General features: G+C 35.9%; 1 protein-coding gene and 2 non-coding genes across 3 annotated transcripts in view; 2 read left to right on the top strand and 1 right to left on the bottom strand.

The window, feature by feature from the left end:
- Positions 1 to 23,447, top strand: part of LOC129246726 (serine-rich adhesin for platelets) — a 76,857-nt gene extending 53,410 nt beyond the window's left edge. Inside the window, exons 2-7 of the mRNA XM_054885400.1 lie at positions 3,385 to 3,448; positions 3,552 to 7,907; positions 12,355 to 12,474; positions 22,529 to 22,786; positions 22,881 to 23,072; positions 23,145 to 23,447. Coding sequence (XP_054741375.1) covers positions 3,385 to 3,448; positions 3,552 to 7,907; positions 12,355 to 12,474; positions 22,529 to 22,786; positions 22,881 to 23,072; positions 23,145 to 23,219 — 5,065 coding nt within the window. The 3' untranslated portion in view covers positions 23,220 to 23,447. The remainder of the gene's footprint in view (positions 1 to 3,384; positions 3,449 to 3,551; positions 7,908 to 12,354; positions 12,475 to 22,528; positions 22,787 to 22,880; positions 23,073 to 23,144) is intronic.
- On the bottom strand, positions 19,338 to 19,410 carry Trnaa-agc (transfer RNA alanine (anticodon AGC)). Its single transcript has one exon. It is a non-coding gene; the product is annotated as a tRNA-Ala (tRNA).
- Positions 20,075 to 20,147, top strand: Trnaa-agc (transfer RNA alanine (anticodon AGC)). Its single transcript has one exon. It is a non-coding gene; the product is annotated as a tRNA-Ala (tRNA).
- Positions 23,448 to 23,720: the final 273 nt, after the last annotated feature.

The following is a 23,720-nucleotide window of genomic DNA, read 5'->3' as shown; positions in this document are numbered from 1 at the left end:
ACTTAGTGCTATTCTGGCCCCATTTAGCATTGTTTCATTATATGTTAGCTGTCTTGCCATGAACTGATATAAAAACAACGGCGTAAATATTGTTCAAAAGGACCACAACTAACTAAACTGTCCACAATTGCGACCCATTGAAAAACATTGAGTAATCGTTAAAAGAAAATTACTAAAAAAAAAGAAGAAATTCAAAATGAATAGCAGTTTAAAATAAATTGGCAGAGAACGGTAAATACCGTTAGAAAAACTAATGCCTATCGCCCAATGAGAGAAGTCAAATCTAAAATGTGACATTTTTAATAAAGAAGAAAATAAAAGAAAAATGGGTTTTGATAGCTTATACAAATCGTATGTTATAATGATTTTAGCCCATACAATATTTTTCGTGTTCATTGTTTATGAAGTCTAAATAAAATGTTTTAGGATGTCAGTCACGTTATTTAATAACCACGACTCGTATTTAGGTATTACTTCTGAAGATACAAGGTGGTTTAAAATTAATCACCCTATCAGAAGAATTACAATTGTTGAAAATGAAGTACTATTTGACAATTGTGAATTAGACAGCTGCAGTATACAAACAGACAAAAGCGCTTTATTTTTTTCTTTTATTTTTAGTAAAAAAGGTATTCAAAACCAAATTGAATGTTTAATTTTGCGCCACCTTGTAATTATGTTGAATTATTAAAAAAAAATCATAATTATTATTAAAATAATCGCCTTTCTTAAAAAAATACGCCACCTTGTAATTATGTTGAAGTATTAAAAAAATAATTATTATTAAAATGATAACATTTTTTTTTTTCATTACGCCACCTTGTAATTATGTTGAAGTATTAAAAAATAATAATTATTATTAAAATAATCACCTCTCTTAAAACAAAATTACTATTGAAATATATTTTTAATTTGATTTAGTAATAAAACTGTTAAAATCTGTAATAAATCCAAAAATATAATGCAAAAAATGTCAATCTTTTCTCAGCAGTAGTAAAACACCTTTCGAGCCGAAATTAGTTTTGATATTGTCATTGAAACGGGGTGTAATCCTGGCACCCCTCAGCATGCATTTTGTAAAACAACTTTTGTTCTATTCCAACACAAACGGAATTTTCACAGGCATATACATACATAATCACCAAATCCCTGAAATATTCTAGCCATACGTCAAAGTCTTGTTACAGTCCAATTATTTATTCACGGCGAAATTTTTAATTAGTTAAGAAAGGTGCAAATGAACGAGATTTGTGGTTGTGTACGCGGAAACATTTGCCTTTGTAAGGCGACACATTTTTGCTGCTTTTCGCGTATTCGAACTTTGGCATGCCAAACTTCTTGCTTGAGGTTATAAATTTTAAATATTTTAAGATTGTTATTCTCTTTTCTTTGTTTTTGTTTTCTTACTCTCACGTTTTCGCGGCACAAGTAGGTGCCAGCTAGGGGGAGTATTTTGCTTCCCACGTCAGTAGCGAAGTGGTCGAAATTTATAGGATTTGTAGCAGGTTACAAAATTACATTAATTATTCCTTTGTTGCTTTGCTACAAAAAAATGTATATCTTTTCATGGCTTAGTGGTGTTATTTGCTTATACGGGATTTAATTTAAGTGACTATAAATTAGTTTTACGTAAAATATGTCTTTCAAATTGAAATTGGCTCTTTTTAAATTGAAGGTGATAGAACGCGCGTAGGATTTTGTGAAAAGAGAGTGAGCTGTAGATTGTTCTAGCATTACTACTGCTCTCCAATAATGTTCATTGTCGCTACATCTTTGACTACATTTTTTACCAAAATTTCTTATTATGCAAGGCAGGCAAACCCCTCTTTTTTTATGTTTCCTACTGTATATATATTTTTTTGTTCAATTTGTCCTCCATGCACTTTGTTCAGGTGTCTAATTCTCTCTTCGAGATTGCAAAAGAAGATTTCGAATTCAGTTTCGCTCGCTGTATTTACGTTGTCTGGCTAAGCAACTATTGACAATTTTCACTTCTCGCATTGAGTTCAAGTTCCTAAGATTTCCATGATAGATATCGTCGTCCTATACTGTACTTGGTATCTATCATACCAAAGGTCATCCAAGAAATTAGATAAGTAAATACATACATTCTGTCAAAAAATATCGGAAATTATTCATTCAAATAGCGCGCGTTACACATATGTCTAAATTTTGTTGCTGGAATGTTGGTGGAACTGTCCTCTATAGTGTCGCAGAGTTTGAGCGTGATCTGTCAATTAGCTTGTTTTCGGCATTTAATTATATCAGTCAACCGCAGATGTTCTCTGCGAGTTTCACTATGGATAAAAACATCGAACCAATTTTGTGTGTTTGAACGGGATTTCGTGTGCCAAATCGTTGAAAATGTTGCACAAAGCCAAAAACACGGGTCTACAAGTGATATACGGCTTTTGCAAAGGGCCGAGAAGTTGTGGAAAATTAGCTTGATCTGGTCGCCCATCAACGTCTTCAAGGGATGAAAACGTCAAACTTCGACAAAGTCAAGAAAATGGAAAACCATCATAAGTCTGAGGGAGGTAACTCGTGACCTTAGCGTGTCTCACGAATCAATGTTGCGATTACACCATCAATTGGGCATGAGACGCGTGGCTGTTCGACTCGTTGCAAGAGAGTTGAATTTCTTTCAAGTAAATTCGGACCTAACGTGGGTATATGAGTTTGACATGCAAACCAGTCAACCGGCGGCTGAATGGCGCTAACCACATGAGCCGAAACCCAAAAAACCACGTCAAAGTCGGTCAAAAGTGAAAATCATGCTACTCGTTTTCTTTGATTATCATGGTGTTGTGCACTTAGAATCTCGGAACTCAAGAATATTATTAGGAAGTTATGTGACGTTTGAGAGAGACTGTGCGTAGAAAACGGCCCAATTTGTGGAAAGAAAACTCATGGATCTTGCACCATGATAACACACCGTCTCACCAGGCTCGTATTGTGGACACTTTTTTGACCAAAAACTCGACAAATATCATCGAACAACCACCGTATTTAGCCCCCTGCGACTTTTTCCTTTCCCAAAATTTAAATTGCCATTCCGCGGACGCCGCTTTGAGTCGATAGAGACCATTAAGGAGAATTCGCTGAAGAAGCTGAAGAGATTCTCTTCAAACGCGTTTAAAAAGTGCTTTGATGACTGGACTAATCATTGGCACATGTGTATTTCTTCGAATGGAGCCTATTTTGAAGAGGACAAAATAAATTTTGATGATAAAACAATTATTTTGCGTTTTATTGAACAATTCCCGGTACTTTTTTGACAGAATATACACAAATGTTTACTAAATAATTCTGTAGTTAATAACTAATAATACCATGCATGTATGTATTCATACTAATTGTTGTTTTATTTCTTTGTCATTACAGCCGACGCTTTAGCTTTTCTGGACCATCGCACAGAGATTTCATAGGAGACCGTTCACGAAATAAAGTAATAAACCAAGATGATTCGCCCAATTTACTATATAGTATCTTTTGAAAAAAAGAAATGTTTATCCTAACCGAATTTTAATATTTTCAAAAATAATTTCCAGTACACACACCATTCAGAATCATATCACCGTTCCAATTATGATTATCAGCAACTCACTGACCAGCCTCCCTATTATAAATCACACTGGACTCAAAATAGATATAACAGTGGACCCAATAACAGAAATAACAACCGTTGGCCAAACGACTATAAATTCAATAATTACAATAAGTTCAATACTAATTCGGACTACCAGCAAAATGAGCCAGATCGGCGAAGAGATAACTCAATGCCGCCGTATGGTAATGAATCGGATAGGAGATCTCTGAATCAAAGAAATACAAGTAGTGAAACAGCAATCGTGAGAGCTGATAAAAAGGCTGAGTCTACACCGCCTGCAATATATCAAACTGCTGACTCTGCTACTGCTAAAAATTCTATTCAGGCTTCTTCTGAACATAACAAGAAAAAAGCAGAAAATTCAAACCCAGCATCAAATAGTAAAACTGCTGAACACCCTAAAATAAATGAATTGAGAACTTCTCCGAGAAAAAGATGGACTAAAATAAATCAAAATAGTCTAAACAGAACAAATGGAAATAAACGCAAATTATCACCAAATAGTGCCAAGACAAAGAAGTCACCGAACACTCGTCGCGAGACTTCTAGGGAAAACTCAAACAGTAGTAAAAGAGATAACAGTAGAAAAGATATAGGGACCAAAAAATGTGCGGAAGTAAGTAATAAAGATATTTCTAAAAACCAAGGAAAGAATTCACTCTCAAACTTAAGAAATAATAAAGAACAACGTCCAGTAACTACAAATAGAAGTAAAGAAGAAAACAAATCCATAGAAAAGTCTTCGGAGCAAACAAATCAAAATTGTATTAAAAAGGTAGATAAACGATCAACTACAACAGAGAGGTGTGAAACGAAGAGCAGAAGAGATTCCAAAGAAAGTAGAGATGAGCATTCAGTTACTAAATCTAAAACAAAAGAAACTCAAGTCACTGTTTCAGCAATTAATTCTACCGGCCCCATTTCTACAAGAGTTGAGAAGAGTTCAGAAAATTTGGAAAAAGTGCATACACCTTCACAAGACACTAGCATTGTTTCAGGCGATGATGTGAATTTTTCAGAGAAAGAAAATAAGACTGATACTGTGGATCATAATCTAGACACAGATATAAGTGCAACAGATGCTGTGCTTACAATTAACGCAAGCTCCAAGATCCCACTAACTGAGACGAATGTCCAAGATGAAAACCCTATAATTGATTGCAGTAATGACGAGGTAATAACGACATTTTCTACACCCAATGCCGCAAGCATTGATATTGATCTAAACACCTCAGACTTATCTGAAAGTCGCGAAATTGTTGATAAGGAAATTTCCAGCCTCGAGTGCAGAGTGTCGCCAATAACAGAAGTAAACGACAAGCCACGAATCTCCATAGTTCCGCTTTCACGACTCATACGTAACGAACTCATCAACGAATTGACAGATGACTCGAGTGTTACAGAAATTGAGGACACACCTGCACCTTTATTAGCTGCAGGCACACCGAACAAACGCATCTGTCGTCCTAACCTTGTCAAGAGACGTCGAAAGATTTCGACCTGTAGCAATTCAAGTGGTACCACAGAAAATCTCATTGAAAAAGTAGCCGGCATGGATAAATTTGGCATCAAACAAGTGATTAATAGTAGTGGAACACGCTTCGATGAAGCATTAAAAGCACAAGCACGCAAACGTTTGCGTGAAGAGATCCGAAAGCAATTGAAATCAATGAATCTGGAAGCAGCAAAAGATTCCGAGAATGTAAATTTTGTGCCCGATGATATTGTAGACGCGATATGCATACCAGATGTGGTCTTGGAAGAGATACGCAAGGCTTTTGGTATAGAGATATTCTATAAACACGATTTGACGGGTACAGTGACACCCAAAGCGCAAACTTCAGATACCCAAGCGGAAGATGTTACTCGAGATATAGTGCTAAACAAAGAGAGTACAGTACCGTTTAATGCCTCAGCACCACTGCAAGAAAGTCTCGTTGAGACGACTTCAACAGCAGTGCAGCCGGAAACGGAAAGTGTTTGTAAAACCAACAATTTCCCAGCAGAAGGCACAACAACACAAAATAAAGAAGTTTCAACAGAGTGCAACAAAGTAAACGAAAGAGTCGAAGACCCTTTGGTCTCTAAAACGGCGCAAACAGATAAAGTGTCTGCTGTGGATAATGAGAAAAAGATGCAGGAGAAAAAGTCAAGAAGGCGCCGAATTCCAACAGGGCGTCAAAGTAGTCGACAACAAACCAACAAAGATGTAATCTTCATTGGCTTGTCATCCTCTTCGAGCAGTTCGTCGTCTTCCAGCTCGAGTAGTAGTTCCGATACAGAATCAGAGTCGTCAGCCAAAAGTACTTCGTCCTCGGTAAAACGTCGGCGGCTAAAACTACGAGTAGATGCACAAAATATCGTCGAAAGCTTTGAGAAACTCATATTTCCTAGTCTCAGTGAGAATTTGAGAACTCGCTATCACAACAAATTCTCGAACTCTACGTACACGCGACTACATTTCATTTCTTGTATCTGCACTAGCGAATACAATACCCGAAAATTTACTAAACCCGAGATTGCAAAAATACAATCCAATTTAAAATCAGAGGATCGTACTGTTGCTTTGGAGTTTCTGATGCGTGAAATTGTCAATGTTTTTAACAAGCAAAAAGAGGCTGCAAAAAAAGAACGCGGAAGCAACAAAACAAGAAAGAGTGCTGAAGCACAAGCAGAAGAGACGTCGAGCGGGCAAGGCACGAGCAAAGGAGATGATGGAGGCAGCATTTTTCATTCAACCGACAAAGCTAATGGGATTTCCACGCAAGTAGTAAACGGCACCAATGGCAAAAGTAACAGCAGCAGCAGCAGCGGTAATAAGAAAAATGCCAATGCAGCAGAAAAAGTTAATGTTGGAAAAAATTGCGTGCAATCAAAGCCAACGCAGATGCTTATGCCGACGAAAAATCAACATCAAAGTGTGAATGAGCAAACATTAATGAGCAAAGGAGCAGGAGAGAGTGCTAAAGAGAAAAGTGCTAACAATGCTAAAAACACAGATGAGATGGTTGGTAAAAGGCATTCAGACGTAGCCTCTGAAGCGAACCAAAATTTACATGAAATGAACAACACCACTAATCAAGAAGATCCTAATAGCAATTTGGTGGCAAGTGTAGCAACACGTCAGCACCTCACCCCTACTAGAGCCTCCACTGAAGATAATGGAACTGTGCATGAGCAACAGCAACAACAGCAGCAGCAGCAAAATAATACGGCTTTGGACAGCAGCATCAACTCACCGATTCATTTAAATGAGTCGAGTAGTAGTACCGGCCTGCAATCCCCACTTACAAGTCGCACATTATTTGATAACAAATTGAATGGCAGTAGCACGCCAAATCCTTTAATTATATTGGAAAATAGTATTAATGGGATCTCTGGTATCTCAAGCTTGCCATCTTTGATCTCTAACACACTCTTTCCAAATGTAGATCTAGAAGCTTTGCGTCAGCGAAACATCTTAGGGGAATTCGTTGTGAACAATTTACGCGAATACGATATGAAGTTGATGGAATTGCACAAGCGCAAAATGTTCATCGAAGAGATGATACTCAAACTGCAAAAAGACAAAATGGAGGTAGATATGCAAACAATGCAACTGCAAAATGAAAAATTCTTATTGCTAAATACCGCTATGACTGCGGCTGCCAGCGAACTGCCAAAACGTGAAGCGGCTGCTTTAGCAAGAGCATCACCTATATCCTCTAGCCCGCCATTGCAAAATGCAGATGCACAACCTCAAACGTCATCCACATCTGGTGCGCCCTCAAACACAACCACTACTGCTATGCAAACCATAAATCCAAATCGCCGCAAGCGTAAAGCTAACGATAATAATGCACTAAACGGTAAGCGTAAACGCGGTCCACGTAAACGTGGTGGTGGAAAAAATGCCAGTACAGAAAGTGCTAAACAACAATCAAATCGAAAATCCACCAGCGAGACAATTGAAACACCGTCGCATATTTCTAATTCTCCGATAGTACTTGCAGCTGCACCCGAATGTACTACAAGTCCAAATGTTTCAGATTTGGAACAAAATTTAAATGATTGTGTGGGCATGCCCTGCTCTGCTATAGATGTTAGGAGTGCGATTACCCAAGTGCATCTCTACGAACGTTGGATAATCGCTACTGGAGAAGATGGACATCTGTATCAGTTTAGTGCCAAGACGTTGAAAATGGAGAAGGAATTTGCCAAACACAGTGAAACTATTACACATTCATATTTGTGCCGGGAAAAGAAAGTGCTCTACACGACCTCATACGATGGATATATGAAGAAGACGGCATTGGAGGTAAGTGCACGTATAATGGTTTTCATGCATGATGCAAGATACAATATCCTTATGTAGCAAGTAAAACTATAGCTTGTAAGCGTAAATGTGATTGATCATAAATACATACTAGGTTGTTCAAAAAGATTGTTCGATAAGAAAAACACAATTTTATGGTTTGAAATACACTTTGTTATTCAGTATAGTCTCCCTGAACATCGATGCACTTGTTCCAACGGGATTCCAATTTATGAATTCCATCCCTGAAGTGAGAATCTGCAAAATATGCTTCTACAGCTGTAATGACTTGAACATTTGATGAAAACCGTTTTCCATTAAAAAAATTTTTAGAACAGCAAACAAATGGAAGCCGCTAAGGGTCAAATCTGAATAAGGTGAATGCTGCAACAATTTGAAGTTTAATTCATGGATTTTAGCAATTGTCAAAATGCTCTTGTGACACGTTGCATCGTCCTGATGAAAAATATTTGTTTTTTCTCTTGCGTGATCGTTTTCACGAATTTTTTCCTTTAGCTGGTCTAAAAGGTAACAGTAAAATTCAGAGTTTATTGTTTTACCAGTTTGCTTGTAATCCAAAAATAAAATTCCTTTCGCATCCCAAAAACCTAATACTAACAACTTCTTGGTCGATTTCTGAACAAGAACTCGTTTCAGAGTCGAAGAACCAGGTTCACACCACGCTTTAGCCTCTTGTTTTGATTTAGGATCATGATTATAGACCCATGTCTCATCCATACTTATAAATCGACGTAAAAAATCCACTTTATTCTTAGAAAAACACTCTGAATGTTGCTGGAAAAGCCGCATTCGAATGTTTTTTTTTTTCATTCTTAGCGAATGTGGCACAGCATTCTGAAACCCAATACTTCAGTCTAATAAATCTCTTTCAGTCACTCGATGATTTTCCAATACGATATCCTGTATTTTTTCTACGATTTCTGGTGTTGTTCCTATTTCTGTACGCCCTTGACGTGAATCGTCCTCAGGGTTTGTACGACCACGTTTAAATTCATCAACCTATCTTTCTACTGTACTAATCGATGGCGAAAAGTGCTTATACATTTCAATAATCGTTCATAAATTTTCTTTGCTTTTAGAACCTTCCAAAAATAAAAACTCAATCATTGCACCACACTTGACTTTTTTCCATCGTCGATACTAAATGGCTTGTAAACAAAGAATGAATTGACAGGGTGAAATGAAATTTCACATGCGTTCATATTAGGAGTGTGCATAACAAAAAAAAAAAAAGGTTAGGCTAGTAGCAACGCCCTCTCTCGCAGGACATATTGAACAACCTAGTATTGTAGTTCAAGTAAAGGAATTCAGAGTTTGCAATAGGTTGACGTGCTTATTTGCCAATAACTGTTATGCATGTTTTCGTAATGTCTAGTTAATATTGTTTACGACCTGAAGATAGTTAGATCTACTTAGCTGAAGTTGTAAAGTAGTAAAAACTGCGCTTATTGTGGAGATTTTGATGCTGAATAAACGCACAGGGTCTTTCAAATTCGAGTTTTTAGCAATCTTTTGTTTTGGCAGCTATCACCGGTCAATGGCGTCTTCTGCGATAGAAACTTAGCAGAAAATCTGCAATTTACTATATTAAAATGAAATTTCGTTCGACAACCGTATAAATATATGGACATAAGTATGTAATTAAAATCTACTACAAAAATGTCAAAAATATGTAAGTTCGCAATACCACAAAACTGTGAATATTTTTTCAACCTTATTGTCGTCCCACAGAGGCCGGAATAAAACTATTATTGAGAAATTTGAATCAACTGTTCCGGTAAAACGAATAAAAAAACACCACTGCTCCTTCGTCCCGGTCGTTAAATTGGAAAACATTAGCACAGTAAGGAAAATTACTTGCAAAAAACTTTTCCGGGCAGAATTATTTTTTTATATTCCACAGTAATGCTGTGGCCAAAATCGTTAGATTTAAGATTACTTTCTGTGAGGCCTTATCAAGAAATAGAGCTTATTTGATTCAACAATCGAAGTTTTGAAAGATAATATTTATTGTCATCGAGAAAATCGAATCTTATAACACATGGGCTGGAAAGTCCAAAGTCTAACAAAGAAAACACGTTCTTTTTTGTTCAAAATTTGCTTTACGAGGTGTATTCAAAAAGTATCGCGAATTTTGTGTTTTTTTCAAAAATTGTTTATTTATTCATTAATATCTATTTTGTCCCCTTTAAAGTAATCCCCATGAGGTATTATGCACTTGTGCCAACGTTTTTTCCAATCTTCGAAGCACTTCAAAAAATCATTTTTTTTTTAATCTTGTTCAGCTCCTCCTTCGATGCCGTTTTTATCTCGTCAATCGTAGCGTAGCGTCGTCCTTTCATGGGCCTTTTCAGTTTCGGGAACAAGAAAAAGTCACAGGGGGCCAGATCGGTGGCTGTGGTATCATTAGTGTGTTGGTTTTGGCCAAAAAGTCGCGCACAAGCAAGGATGTGTGAGCAGGGGCGTTATCGTGATGCAACAGCCAATTTTTGTTCTTCCACAAATCCGGGCGCTTCTGGCGGATTGCTTCGCGCATAACTTGCATGTAATATTCCTTATTGACCGTTTTACCCTGTGGCAAGAACTCATGATGCACAACGCCCCTGCGAATCCAAAACAACGGTAAGCAAAACTTTTACATTCGACCGAACTTGGCGCGCTTTTTTCGGTCTTGGTTCGTGTGGCAGCTTCCATTGAGATGATTGAGCTTTGGTTTCCACGTCATAACCATAAACTCACGAGTTATGACCCTCTGGAGCAAATTTGGGCCGTCGCGGACAGAATCCAACATCTCATTAGCAATGTTCATGCGATGCTGGTTTTTGGTCGAAATGGAGCAGTTTTGGTACGAATTTTGCATCTCATGCCCAAATCATTAAAAAATATTTTTACAAATTTTATACAGATTCTTTGATCCATCTTTTTGAATAGGTAAAAATCGAAGACGAGACAAAACACGTGCGAGCAAAGCAGCTGTCAACAATTAACTGAACATTCAAAATGGCCGAACACGTCGGGATGAGGGAGAGACATGAGTACCAACATTTCGCCACAAAAAAATCGAAATTCGAATATACGTAACCTTCGAAAATTCAAAATACGCGATGCTTTTTGAACACACCTCGTATTCATCAACGTAATTTCCATCAAGAACAACGCAAACATTCCAGCACCACTCTAACATTTCAATACCACTTTTGTGGAACAATTTATCTTTTGCCTCAAAATACGCCTCAGTTTCAGTGATATCCTCTTCATTCGAGTGAATTTTTTTTAGGTCTGCGAACAGCCAGTAGTCGCTAGGAGCCAAATCTCACGAGTACGGTGAATGTGGGAGCAATTCGAAGTTCAAGTAGTTTTGCCTTTGTTCCGATTTACGTGTGATTCATTTGTTTTTGGTCAACAGTGATCAAACGCGGCACCTACTTTGAACAGAGCTTTCTCATGGTCAAAAGCTCATGCAATATAAAGCCATCACGTTACTCTGATATCTTTACGATGTCACTTAACTCACGCAACTCCACTTTTTGTCCATTCACAACGATTTTGTGGATGTTTTTGATCTTTTCTGGTGTTACCGCCTCATTTGGATGCTCAGTGCGTTGTGCATCTCCGGTGTCTCTACGACCACGTTTGGAATCAGCAAACCATCCTTTTATTGTTATTTCTGATGGAGCGGAGTCCCCATAACACGTTTCAAGCCATTGTTGCACTTGAATGGTCTTCTTCCCCATCAAGAAGCAGTGAAAAATTAAAACACGAAATTCTTTTTCATCCATTGTACAGAAAGGCCTCCCAAACTTCAAACAAATCGCGATAACTTTTTGAGTTACAACACGAGCAGTTTTTAAAAATACAGTTTCGAGATAAATGACTTCAAAGTTGGAGGTACAGGAGCGCGCGGACCGCTCTCTACATGGTTAAGAGGCTACAGAATCTAATTATAATATTAGGAATTTCCGTATGAAAATTTCACATTATATTCTTAGGATACTATACTTTCAAAATATCGAAAAAAATCGATTTTTTGAAAATTTTACATGGACTTCCCCACTTATGTTCAAAAAGTACCGAGAATTCAATTCTTCATTGACATTTGAGCGACTCCATGTCGAGTGATCGACGAGTGATCGAAGTGTTTTGGACGCTGTGATGAATTTTTCTGGAAATTATGTATTTTATTTGTGGCCTTGAGTTTAATGAAAAGTAAACTGGAGAATTTCAATAATCTTATTCGATGTTTCAAATTTTAATATGGAGATTTTTTTAGGTGAAATATCTTCGGTTATTTTTAACATTCTAATTTTTAACCGAAGGTATGTGCATGTAATCAAAATTATATCAATCTCATTCATTTCCTTGTTTCCTTTTCATTAATTTTAAAATTTGTAATATTATTAAATGCGTTTATTTTTCTTGTTTCAATTAGAACTTCGCCTTAGATATTCAGTCCGTATATCTGCAGGAGCCACTACAATGTATGGAGGTGCAATGGGGTGTGGTTTACATCGGCAGCAGATGGGGCAATATTTTCACTTATGACATTGCGGTAAGTTTATAAAAAACAAAAGATTCTTAGAATAAGATTCTTAAGGGGTTAGGGGTAGTCAGAGCCCCAAAAAAATTATGATTTTCAATCATTTTTTTTGCTAGTCAATTGCTTTATTTTACAAAAATAAAAACATAGCATTAACACATCATATTTCGACTTGACTTTAGCAAAATTTCAAAAACAAAATTTAATAATTGTATAAGTTATCACTGTTTGTGTGGAGGCCATTTCTTCAGAAGTCCCTTGCCGTGATCATCACAAGTCCTTGGAGATTCATCTAAAATCCATCGATCAAGAGAAATTATTAATAGATAATCTTGTGCCTGATCGAACCTTTTTTTCCAAATTAACAATATGGCGGCCTCAGGAAATGTTTTTCAGATTTTCGAGAAAAAAACCGACAATTATTTGTTAAAAAAAAATCAAAATTTTTTGAAAAAAAAAATCCTTCGATCAGGCACGAGTTTGTTATGTTTTTCAAAAGCAGTATAACTCAAACTGGTTGGTTTATTACAACATGTAGTCAATTCACAGTTTCTTGAGATTATTCGGCCAATAAACTTCGCCCAATAATGTGATGATTTACACACGGCATGGCTTGTTACACGGTCTTGAATCGTTAAAACTTAGAAAACTTGTTATGATGTCCACAACCAAAAAGTCATAAATTGTTTTCCCTTGCCCTCAGATGGTTATGTGGACTTCATTAATTTTGACTTCTTCAGTTTTGATTTGACCGTGACTTTTTCTGGATATATATGGTGGGGACTCAAGAGTTTCGTGATAATTATTACTCGTATTAAATACGTAAATTTTGCTTATTCACAAAGCAAGTTCAAATTACAGTTAATTTCACAGTAAACATTAGTATTTCAGAGTCTTAACCAAACGTTTGCATAAAAGGGAACCCCCAAAAAGATTTTGATCCACTTTAGCACAATTTTTTTTACAGTGGGCTAAAGATTAAATTAATAAAATTAAATTTGAAATTAAAGTTAAAATTTAATAAAAATAATAATAAAAAACTAAAATTTTAGCGAAGAGTTTTTTTGTGTGTTACTTAAAACCCAACTTTTACTTAAATGGGTATTTTGTACCATTTTTTGTTTATTTGAAGAATATTTATGAAAACTCTTCTGCAATTTGTTAACATTATTCTGATGTGAGTGTTTAAATCGCAATTTGAACTCGGAACAGAAATGTTGGACACATTTCGCTCGTTTGCTGGAAGAGTGTCGTAATCCACAGAAATAATTTTTTAGATCCATCGGTAGGACGACTGAAATCTCTATCAAAAATTCTAAGAAATATGCAATATTTTCACGGTAAAAATTAAATATTTAAATAACACAAGTTTTCTATGATAATGAGATTGGGGGGTCGATGTTAGTTTAAATGGCCTGTGGCCAGTTGTACAATAGCCATCCTTCTTTTTCAAAATGCTCAGGTACACCCATTTATCCATGTGTTTTTTTCCATGAAATACAAATTTCAAACTTCTTTCTCTGATGTGCATCTTCAAACCATGACGTGACCACCACCGTATTTGAACCTATCCGAAAATATTAAATTTACTTAAGTCAGTAAAAAGCACATTTTTCCAATTAGTTTCGTAGTCTTCACTAAATTTTGTACAAGCAGTGTTGTGAATACACTTATTCAGGTTGCAACGCACCATTGTCGATATGGCAATACCGCTTGCCTTCGCTGGGAATGTTAGTTGCCATCTCTGAATTTTATGTTTATAGAGAAACAGCTGAAATAGAAGTGGGAACTGCGAAATAAGCTCTATTTGATAACCGAAGATCTATCAGCTCAGTCCATAAGTGCTTGCGTTTTTTAAAGGTGGTTTTAAAATTAATAAAAAAGATGTTTAAAGTATTAATCAGTAATATATTTTCCTTCATTAATTACAATGCCTTGCCAACGTTTAGGCAAATTTTTAATTCCCTGCTCAAACAATTTTTTGTCTTTGGAGCCAAAATACGCTTCAAAATCCCTTTTTATAGCTTCTTTTGAGGAGTACTTCTTGTTACTCATATGGGATTGAAGTCCACGGAAAAGGTGATAATCACAAGGTGCAATATCCGGAGAGTATGGTGGATGCGGCATTAGCTCCCATCCGAGCTCGTTCAGCTTGCCCTTATTCACTAAAGACGGTCGATTTTTGTTAAGTGCCTCATTCAGGTTTGATAGCTGATGGGATTAATAATCAGCAGTTATCGTCTGGTTTGGTTCCAAAAGTTCATAATAAACAATACCGGCCATATCCCACCAAATAGACAGGAGAATCTTCTTGGGGTGAAGCCAATCTCTAGGGGTCGATTCTGGTGTTTCATCTTTATCGAACCATTGGCGTTTGCGAACAGGATTATTGTAAAGGACCCAGTTTTCATCACCAGTAACGATACGCTTAAAAAAAACTTTAATTTCCAAGCCATTGCAGTACCTGAGAACACACATTCACTCTCTGCTGAAGGTTGGCGACGGAAAGTCTATGCGGAACCCATTTTCCCAGCTTTGAAACCTTTCCCCGACTGAACCAGGTGCCTGTGAACTGTTCCATACGATGAATTTAACTTCTGAGCTATCACATCGACTGTTAAATTTGGCTCAGCTTTCATGAGTTCGAGTAAGGCGTCGGAGTTAAAGACTTCAAGACGACCGGCGCGCGGGGCATCCTCCACGTCGCAGTTACCACTTCGGAATTTTGAAAACCACTTTTGCGCAGTCCTTACACTCACGGTATCCTCTTCGTGAAAAGTGTTTATTTCTGCAGTAGCAGTTGTTGCGTTTTTACCACTTTTATATAAAAAAAAATACAAAATATGCCTCTTATTCGCGTTCGAAGATTCCATTCTATTTTTTAACAACACGTGCTTCTATCCGCAATTAAAATCACTTGTTGAATACACAATATATCAAAGGAAATATAAATAGTTCCGTTATGTTCCGCGAATAATTTTTTGTATGCAAAAATCATACAAAAGAGAAATTATGGGTAAAATACGCACGAACTTATGGACTGACCTGATATTTCCACTACTTCTGCAAGTGATTTGCAGCAAGCGGTATATACTTTTTTGATACATAACTTTACATAACCAATCACAAATCTTGTCTAAACACAATTCAGCTATAGAAATTAATTAATCCGATTGTTGCTTTTTTTTGTTTTATTGTGTACTCTGCTCTCAACTTTACGACATTTTATGATACACTGGGTAGTGAAGATTTTAGCAATATCTCGATTGCCTTTTTCGTAATTATATTTTTTAAAATTAAAGGAAACTACTTTTCAGAAATCGCTCTATCGTGAAATTCCCACAACCGAATGGTAATTAATACACGAACCTACAAGAACTTCTCAATAAAAAAATGCTTATTGGTTCATCAATTATTACATATAAAGGGTGGTTAAGTTTCACGGGTCGGTGTTGATTTTGAATAAAATACAATTTTTTTTAGAAAATTATTGTCATTTCTCTTTATTGTGATAATATTGGTATGGCTCAATTATCATAAACCGCACCAAACCGTGACTCTTTGTGGGTACATTGGTTTTTCGGCAATCACTCTTGTATTATCATTCACCCAGATGCTGCAATTCTGCTTATTGACGAATCTACTGAGGTGAAATTCTTCACGAAGTGCGCGATATGCATTTTGATTTTAACGCCCGTTTTCATAATAAGCCTGAATAACTTTAACGCGTTGCTCGATTGTGTATCTTTCGATGGTTCAAATTGAAATAGTCTGAAATTGAAAAATGTCAAATGAAATGCAGAAAAAAACTTGACGTTTAGGTGTGGTTCACATTCAACATCGGCCCTTGAAATTTAGCCACCCTTTATTAGACAAAGTAAATCTTACCATCAAACATCGAACACAATTTCATTCTCTCCAATGGTAACTTCGATTTCTTGTTTAAACTTTTGAATCGTCTCTGGATGGTTGGCGTAGCATTTATTCTTCAATTTTATCCGCCACACAGAAAATGGCCTAATAGCCAATTGGCATCGCTGATTTTTAGATTTTCTATAATATATTGGATTTTAATATATTCCAACTTCGTCAAGCGAAGAGCAACCTATTGTCTAACCATAAACTAAATTTCTGACAGATCGCGGATGCAATTTTACCTGTCAGAGTAAAAACAATCGATAGTTGAAATTCCAAACGCTAGATGGACTGTACATAAACTATTTTGCGGAATTTGTTTGAAACTAGTTTGAGTTTACTTTATGTTATGTCATATAGGTATATAAACTCCATTATTTGATAAAAAATTCTTAAAAAATAGTGGGTACTATAGTTTGAACTGATTTGTTTATTTTATTCAATATCATTAAAATATTGAGTTGTATGATTTCCTCTGTATGTATGTATGTATTGTAAAAGAAAAATACTGAAAGCGTACATGCATTCATAAACTTAATACAATTATGCATTATAGCGACCCCATATCTCAAGTGCATTCCATGAGGCTTGTCGTCTAGACAATGCCGCATCGAATTTTTAATTGTACTCACTCTCTGTTGCAGCGTAGTGTATTATCATATAGCTGTAGAAATTTTCTAAAGTGTCTTGTTTTCGTTTTTTTTTTTTTCGTCCTTCGTTACTTAATTTTTAGCTGATTCTTCCTGTACATACTCTGATTTCGATATTTCAAGTCATTAAATTTAGTTGGTATGCGAAAGTCATAAGGTTCGATTGGTAATTTATTGCTGTGACGTGCTTATAATTCGCATTTCGTGTTTGCCATTATTTTGCTACATTTCTTACTCGTTTTTCCCCTAAGGAAGCATTGTAATCTATCGAGCTGCCAAAAAGTTGATTATATGTATGAATGTGTACATGTAACACCCCTAAAATGAGGTAGCCAGCTGTCCTAAAAACAAATTAAAAAAAACAAAGCGCAGTTTAGCACACCCATTTCGTACCCAAGAAATTGCAACAACAGCATACTATCATGGGAGTGTACCTAGTAAAGGCAAACTTTACTTGGACCAACCCATAATTGCAAGGGCGTTGCATCGCAGAAATACAAATGCAAATACATATTTTAGGTGTATATTTTAGTTATCATTTTATATGTGTACTTTGTCTACAACTAAAATGGCGTCTATTCTATGCTTGCATGTGCAACAACTAACTATTGCAACAAAAATAATAGTCACCACCTTTACGAAAGTGAATGTTTGGACAATGCATTCAAACGCATCCCAACCATCCCTACTGTGATGATAGTTTTCTTTATTCACATTGCTTCGACTCATAAGAGAGCGCCTTGGCCGATGACGATGCGCTCTAGCCCGCTGTCTTTCTATCTCTCTCTCCTCACTGCATTTCTAGTGGTAGCGCAGAGGCGTTGTGCGCATGGCAAAAATTTACAGTTACTCGTTGACTTGCACTTGTGGTTGCGACTGCAAGACTTCTGTTTTTGATGGAAGAATAAAGGGAAAAAAAACAACAACCTTAATATGTTCACTACATTTAAGTTTTTAATATGCTGCTGCCGCCGCTTTTGTACTCATTAACCCTCGCTCCCCCTTGTATACATCATCGTTGTCGTTCGGTTGCATTTGGAAATCTACGCTGAATTCTTTACTTGCGCTTTGTTTATATTCCTTTATTTTGTTTTTGACAGTTTCCCTTTGTTTTGGAAATATTGTCGTGGGTGTTTTCCCTCATTTTCATTGGCTACTTCGAACGAATCAGATTGCTTGCATATTGCAGTTGCCTCACTTGAACCCATGTAGAGGATTTGTTTTCATTTCTTTAATGTCTTAAGGATTTTCACTGCATCCACTAAATAAATGCAAGGCAGGGCGTATACTTTCAATGACCTCAAATAAAATTTCTTTATTTTTCAATCTGCAGTTTCTTGATTGAAAAATGGCTGCTGTGCTTTTATATAAAACATAAAAACATTTTTACGGCAAACGGTTAAAAATTAAATATTAGAGTGGTAAACGCAAAGTCAATAATGCTAGATTTATCTTCCTAAATTAAACATTACTAATACTATTTTTGCTTCAATTTGCACTCTTAGAATTAGGACCACCAGCTGAGAACTTCGGAAGTATTTTTTTAATCATTTCCAAGCTCTATCCATTTGTAAACTTCGCCAAAAAAAAAATTTAACCTTGAATGACGTTTTGACACTGCCAAATTATAAAAACGAATTTAAAAACATATTTGTGTTTCACATTTTCTAATACCTAAATGAATTTCTATAGAATATACCAAACTCCGCGATCAGGAAATACATAATTTATGTATATAAAACTGCTATTTGTATTTTACCGAAATTATAATCACTGAAAACTCATCAAAAATATACCATTCCGAATCGAAGTTAAAAAATTGGATAAGACTTTATATGGTGTGAAGACGCAAATTGGCGATCACCAAGTTCGAGGTCATTTGTGTTGGTACCAATTTGATTAAATGAACTTATGTTTGGTGTCCGAGTTGGATTTTTCATGCAGAAAACTAAAAAAAAATACTTCTAACCATTATTACGAAAATGTTCGTAGACGCCTGACAAAACTCTTTGACAGCTGAATCAGAAAAGAAACATTTTAAACGCCTAAGCGATTTAAGTCGGCTTCAAAAATAGGCGGAAGTCGTTGTCTTCTTGCACAAACGTGGCTCTTAAAAAACTATGTAACATTACTATGTGGCAATCTGGGCCTAACCGATATTTCTGAGCGATACACATCACTTACCGATTTTTAATTGCGCTTGGCTTGCGAATGTTATTAAAAGTTTAGTTCCAAAAACACAAACATTTTTCAGTTTTAAAATTTGCTACTTTATAAAGTATATAGTATATGTAATAAAAAAATGAGTCCTGGAGATGCGGGGCATCGATCCCCGTACCTCTCACATGCTAAGCGAGCGCTCTACCATCTGAGCTACATCCCCGTTATAAATAAATATTTTTAGAAATACATTCGAAAAGTGTTCGCAACAAAATACTAAAAAATTAAATAAAACTTTTACAATGCAATCGTTACTACTTAAAATTCAAGTAACGCTAATTTTTTAAACGAAAGCCAAAAGCAACAATGCGATCGAGGCTTGGGAAATCAAATTATTTTTTATTTAAGCCGTTATCTAGTATTTCATTGTTAACCGTAATTGATTTGCGAATATTGCAAAGCATTTTTCATTAATTAACAATAACGTAGTTTCTCTAAAAATAACATAAAACTATAATTATGAAACATTTTAATATTTTTTTTAGCTGATACTTTTACTGATACCTGCAACCTCAAGAACTACAGAAATTTATATTTGCCACTTTTTGCTATAGAGAATGATGCGAATAAAATAAAAATGAAATAAACTTTTTGGGTATAAAAGTCAATAAATAACGGTGCTTAGCCTTTTTAGCAACTCTAAAAAAAACTTTTTAAATATGTGGTGTCATTTTTAAATTACTTTCTGCAAAAATAATATTGTTTTTTGCATTCTTCTCACAATATTTATTGTATTCAATGGGTCCATTTGGATTTTAAATTAAAATTATACCGTTAATTCGTTTGGAATTGCACCGCTAATCGATATTCCTCTGATTAAATATAACGGGGATGTAGCTCAGATGGTAGAGCGCTCGCTTAGCATGTGAGAGGTACGGGGATCGATGCCCCGCATCTCCAGGACTAATTTCTTTTTTTTTTTTTTTTGAATAAACGTATATCTTTGATATACCTAACCTAATACAGGTAATTCATATTTCAAAAATTACTTTTAACTATTTTTAAAATTAATTGGTTCAATTATTAAAAATAAAATAGTTAATATATACTTAATAGTACGATAGTTATAAAATAGTTAAAAATCATACAGAATTTAATATATTATTTGTTTGAGGTTGAGTTGTTTGAGGTATTTTGACTACCATTCTGTTGGAGCTTCCTAATCTACCTCTATTTATGAACTCTTAATGATAACGTTTGTGAAATGCTCAAACGAAATGGATTAGACTCTTTGAAATTTTGTTTCTGAAGCAAGCGAAGCACGTCATTTAATAAAATTATTGACTTATTTTACGTAATTTTAAAACAAATATTTTGGGGTTCGCAGGAAGAAAGTGAAAAATGTTAAAAATCCTGTCTAAACAAAATACTAAATAGCTAATTTTACTAAACTTAAAAAAAAAGTGAGCGAAAAGTAAAAAGAAAGTATTTATTTATAAAAAATCCTGTCAGTTACTATAGGATCTCTGTTGCGATGTACAAAATGTCAACTTATATAGGGTTATTCAATAGGTGCGCTTCAACTTTTTTCCGATAGGGAGGGCGAACGACGCAATATTTTTTATTTTTCGCTTGTCATTTGTAAACTTCATTAGTATACATTTCATTATGGAACGCTGCACACTTGAGCAACGATTGCAAATCGTGCAAATTTTTTATGAAAATAATCGTTCTGTTGCTGCTACTTTAAGAGCATTACGGCCATTTTACGGTCCATTTAACAAGCCGTCCCGTTTTGGGGCTATGTGAAGTCATTGGTCTACAGTAACAAGCCGGCGACGATTTGTGAGCTCAGAGCCAATATTGAACGCGAAATTGCTGGAATTTCGGCCGATTTATGCAAAAGAGTGGTCGAAAATTGGGTTCAACGATTGGACTTCGTAAAACGTGCACGCGGTGGTCATGCAAAAGAAATCGAATTTCATACTTAAATGTATATGTTCAAACTCGATAATAAAAAAAAATTTGTTAAAAAAGTCAAACCGTTTGTGTTTTATTCAAAAAAGGTCCAAAGTTGAAGCGCTCTTACTGAAAAACCCATTACTAGAGTGCGTTGAGCAGTGGATTGGTAATTACCGTTAAGAAAGTAAATATTTACTCCGATAGCCAAGCGGCAATTAGGGACTTGGGCTCCTTGTTTATGCGTTCGAAATTGGTGGGGAATGTCTGGCTTCTCTCTCGATCGCATCCAAATACTTCGATATTAGACTCATTTAGGATCCCGGTCACAGCGGCATAGAGGGAAACTGCTGGGCTGATGAGCTGGGAACTTTGGCTACGGTTTCGTCGCGAAATGAGAGGATTGGGGTTCCCTTCAGAACCTGTGGTCTGCTCCTGGAAAGATGGGCCTCGAGTCAACTCAGCGAGCGCTGGGCTAGTGCGCAAACGGGCAAGGTCGCGAGGTCCTTCTGGTCACGGGTAGATCGGGGACGCTCGAGGGAACTCCTAAGGCTAACAAAGCCCCAGCTCTCGAGTTTGTTTTGTATCCTTACCGTACATTGTCCGTTAGGTGTCCATGCGGTGAGACTTGGGATTGCCTCAAGTCCGTTCTGCAAAAGCAGTCTTGCCGACAAGGTGGAATCACCTCAACACCTTTTTCTCAGCTGCCCTGCTCTCGTCTGGGCTCTCATTTTTTCGCCACGCCTGCGGATATAGCGGGCTTAAATATCAAACATCTGGTGAAGTTCATCAGTAGCTTGAAGAGGCTAATTACGAACGTAAGTCAGCCACCGTCGGCGTCGTCGTAAGTACATGGTCATCATCCCCTAATCCTAAGGCTCCTTCCTTCCCTTTTCCTTTCTCCTTTCCCCTGTATGGCATCACAACGCACGAATTTTGGATCTTTGTCCAAGTGGAATCCAAGCAAGGGCAGCCATTTAACCTAAGCTAACCTAGAGTCCGTTGAATCTGTAAAGGAGCGTGCCATACGCGTCTTGACGAAGCATACAGAATAAGACTTCCAGTACTTTTTAAAAACAAGAGGGGAGTAATTTCAGCCGAAGGCGTCTTTGCTAGTAATGTATTTTATGTTTGCAAATATAAGCAGTATATTTGTTTATAAATTTATTTCATTATAATAAATAAATAAAATAAATTTAAAGTGAATGTACACTAAATAAAATTTTTAACAGTGTCAATATCGTTATTTAATGACTACATCATTCTATTTATTTAATACTCCTTCTCAAAGACGTTTAAAACGCATAACTGTAACCATTCATATGTGTGCATCATTTACTTCACCTCTAATTTACACTTTTTTTCATTTTTTTGTTTTTCAGGGTAACAACTTGAACAATCCCACAATTTCGTCATCAGATTCTTCAATAACCGCCATTAAAGCAACTAAAGAGGGACCACGTCGAATTCTTATAATTGCCTCCAAATCCAAAGATGTGCAAATTCGGGATGCAGCCTCTGGCCTACTACTGCGCACTTTGACCCTGCCTGAACCACTGAAAGCTTATAGTTTGTTATTGGATGATGGTTGCATTTATTGCGGTACACAACGTCGGGATATACTTAAGTTAGATTTCACAGTAAGTCAAATACGACCAATGAACTACTTTACATATATATTTTCAAAGCAAATAATAAAAACTTTAAAAAACAAATGTATTTAATTTCAAACAGACTGGTAAACACTTATCTACAATAACTTGTGGCAGTGGCGCCGTCTCCATGCGTCTATACCAAAATAAATTCCTACTGGTCGCTTCGTACGATGGTTTCGTCTATGTGATTGATAAGGCGAAAGAGCGACAAAGTGGGCGTTATGCTGGCTGTTCCGGGAGTATACTAGCGTTAGCAGTGGCCAGCAATAAGGTAGTTGCGAATGTTTTGTATATTTGTATAAAGGCATACAAGTTTAAAATGGATTTTTCTTCTGTTTTTCAGGTAATAGCAACTGCTAAGGACAAAACTTTGAGAGTTTTTGAATTAGAAAAAAATATTGTAACAAAAAGAAAATAATTAATTAATTATTTGTTTTAAAATATTTAATTTGGCATTTTGCGCGCGAAGACTTTTGAAGCCTACTAAAGCTAAAGCTTTGCATTTATTTTATTCTCATCTAAATATATTTTTATATTAGCATTAGTGTGTGCAAACATTCATTTGTACAGTTGCCCATAAAATTGAGCGCTCATCTCATTTACAAGGAAGAAAGCGCAAAATATTTATAGGTTTAATAAACATAATTAATTAAATAAAAGTCACATAACACGTAAAATAATAACACAAAACAAAATTTTCACATGGAACGAAAAAAAATTCAATTGAAAATAAAAACCTAAAATTAGCAACACAAAAGTGAGTTACACTTCAGTTTAGTATTATAATAAAATTGAAAAAAAAAGAAGTTTAATATTTTTTGGGGGCCACCTTCTGCATCAGCAACAGCTTGCAGCATATATCTCAGTGGTTTTTGTGTAAACGATGATGATATTTCTTCCCAAATCATAGTAATGGTTG

This window comes from Anastrepha obliqua, chromosome 1 (genome assembly GCF_027943255.1).
Source record: "Anastrepha obliqua isolate idAnaObli1 chromosome 1, idAnaObli1_1.0, whole genome shotgun sequence".
Lineage (NCBI taxonomy): Eukaryota > Metazoa > Arthropoda > Insecta > Diptera > Tephritidae > Anastrepha > Anastrepha obliqua.
This window is presented reverse-complemented; position numbering and strand designations above follow the sequence as displayed.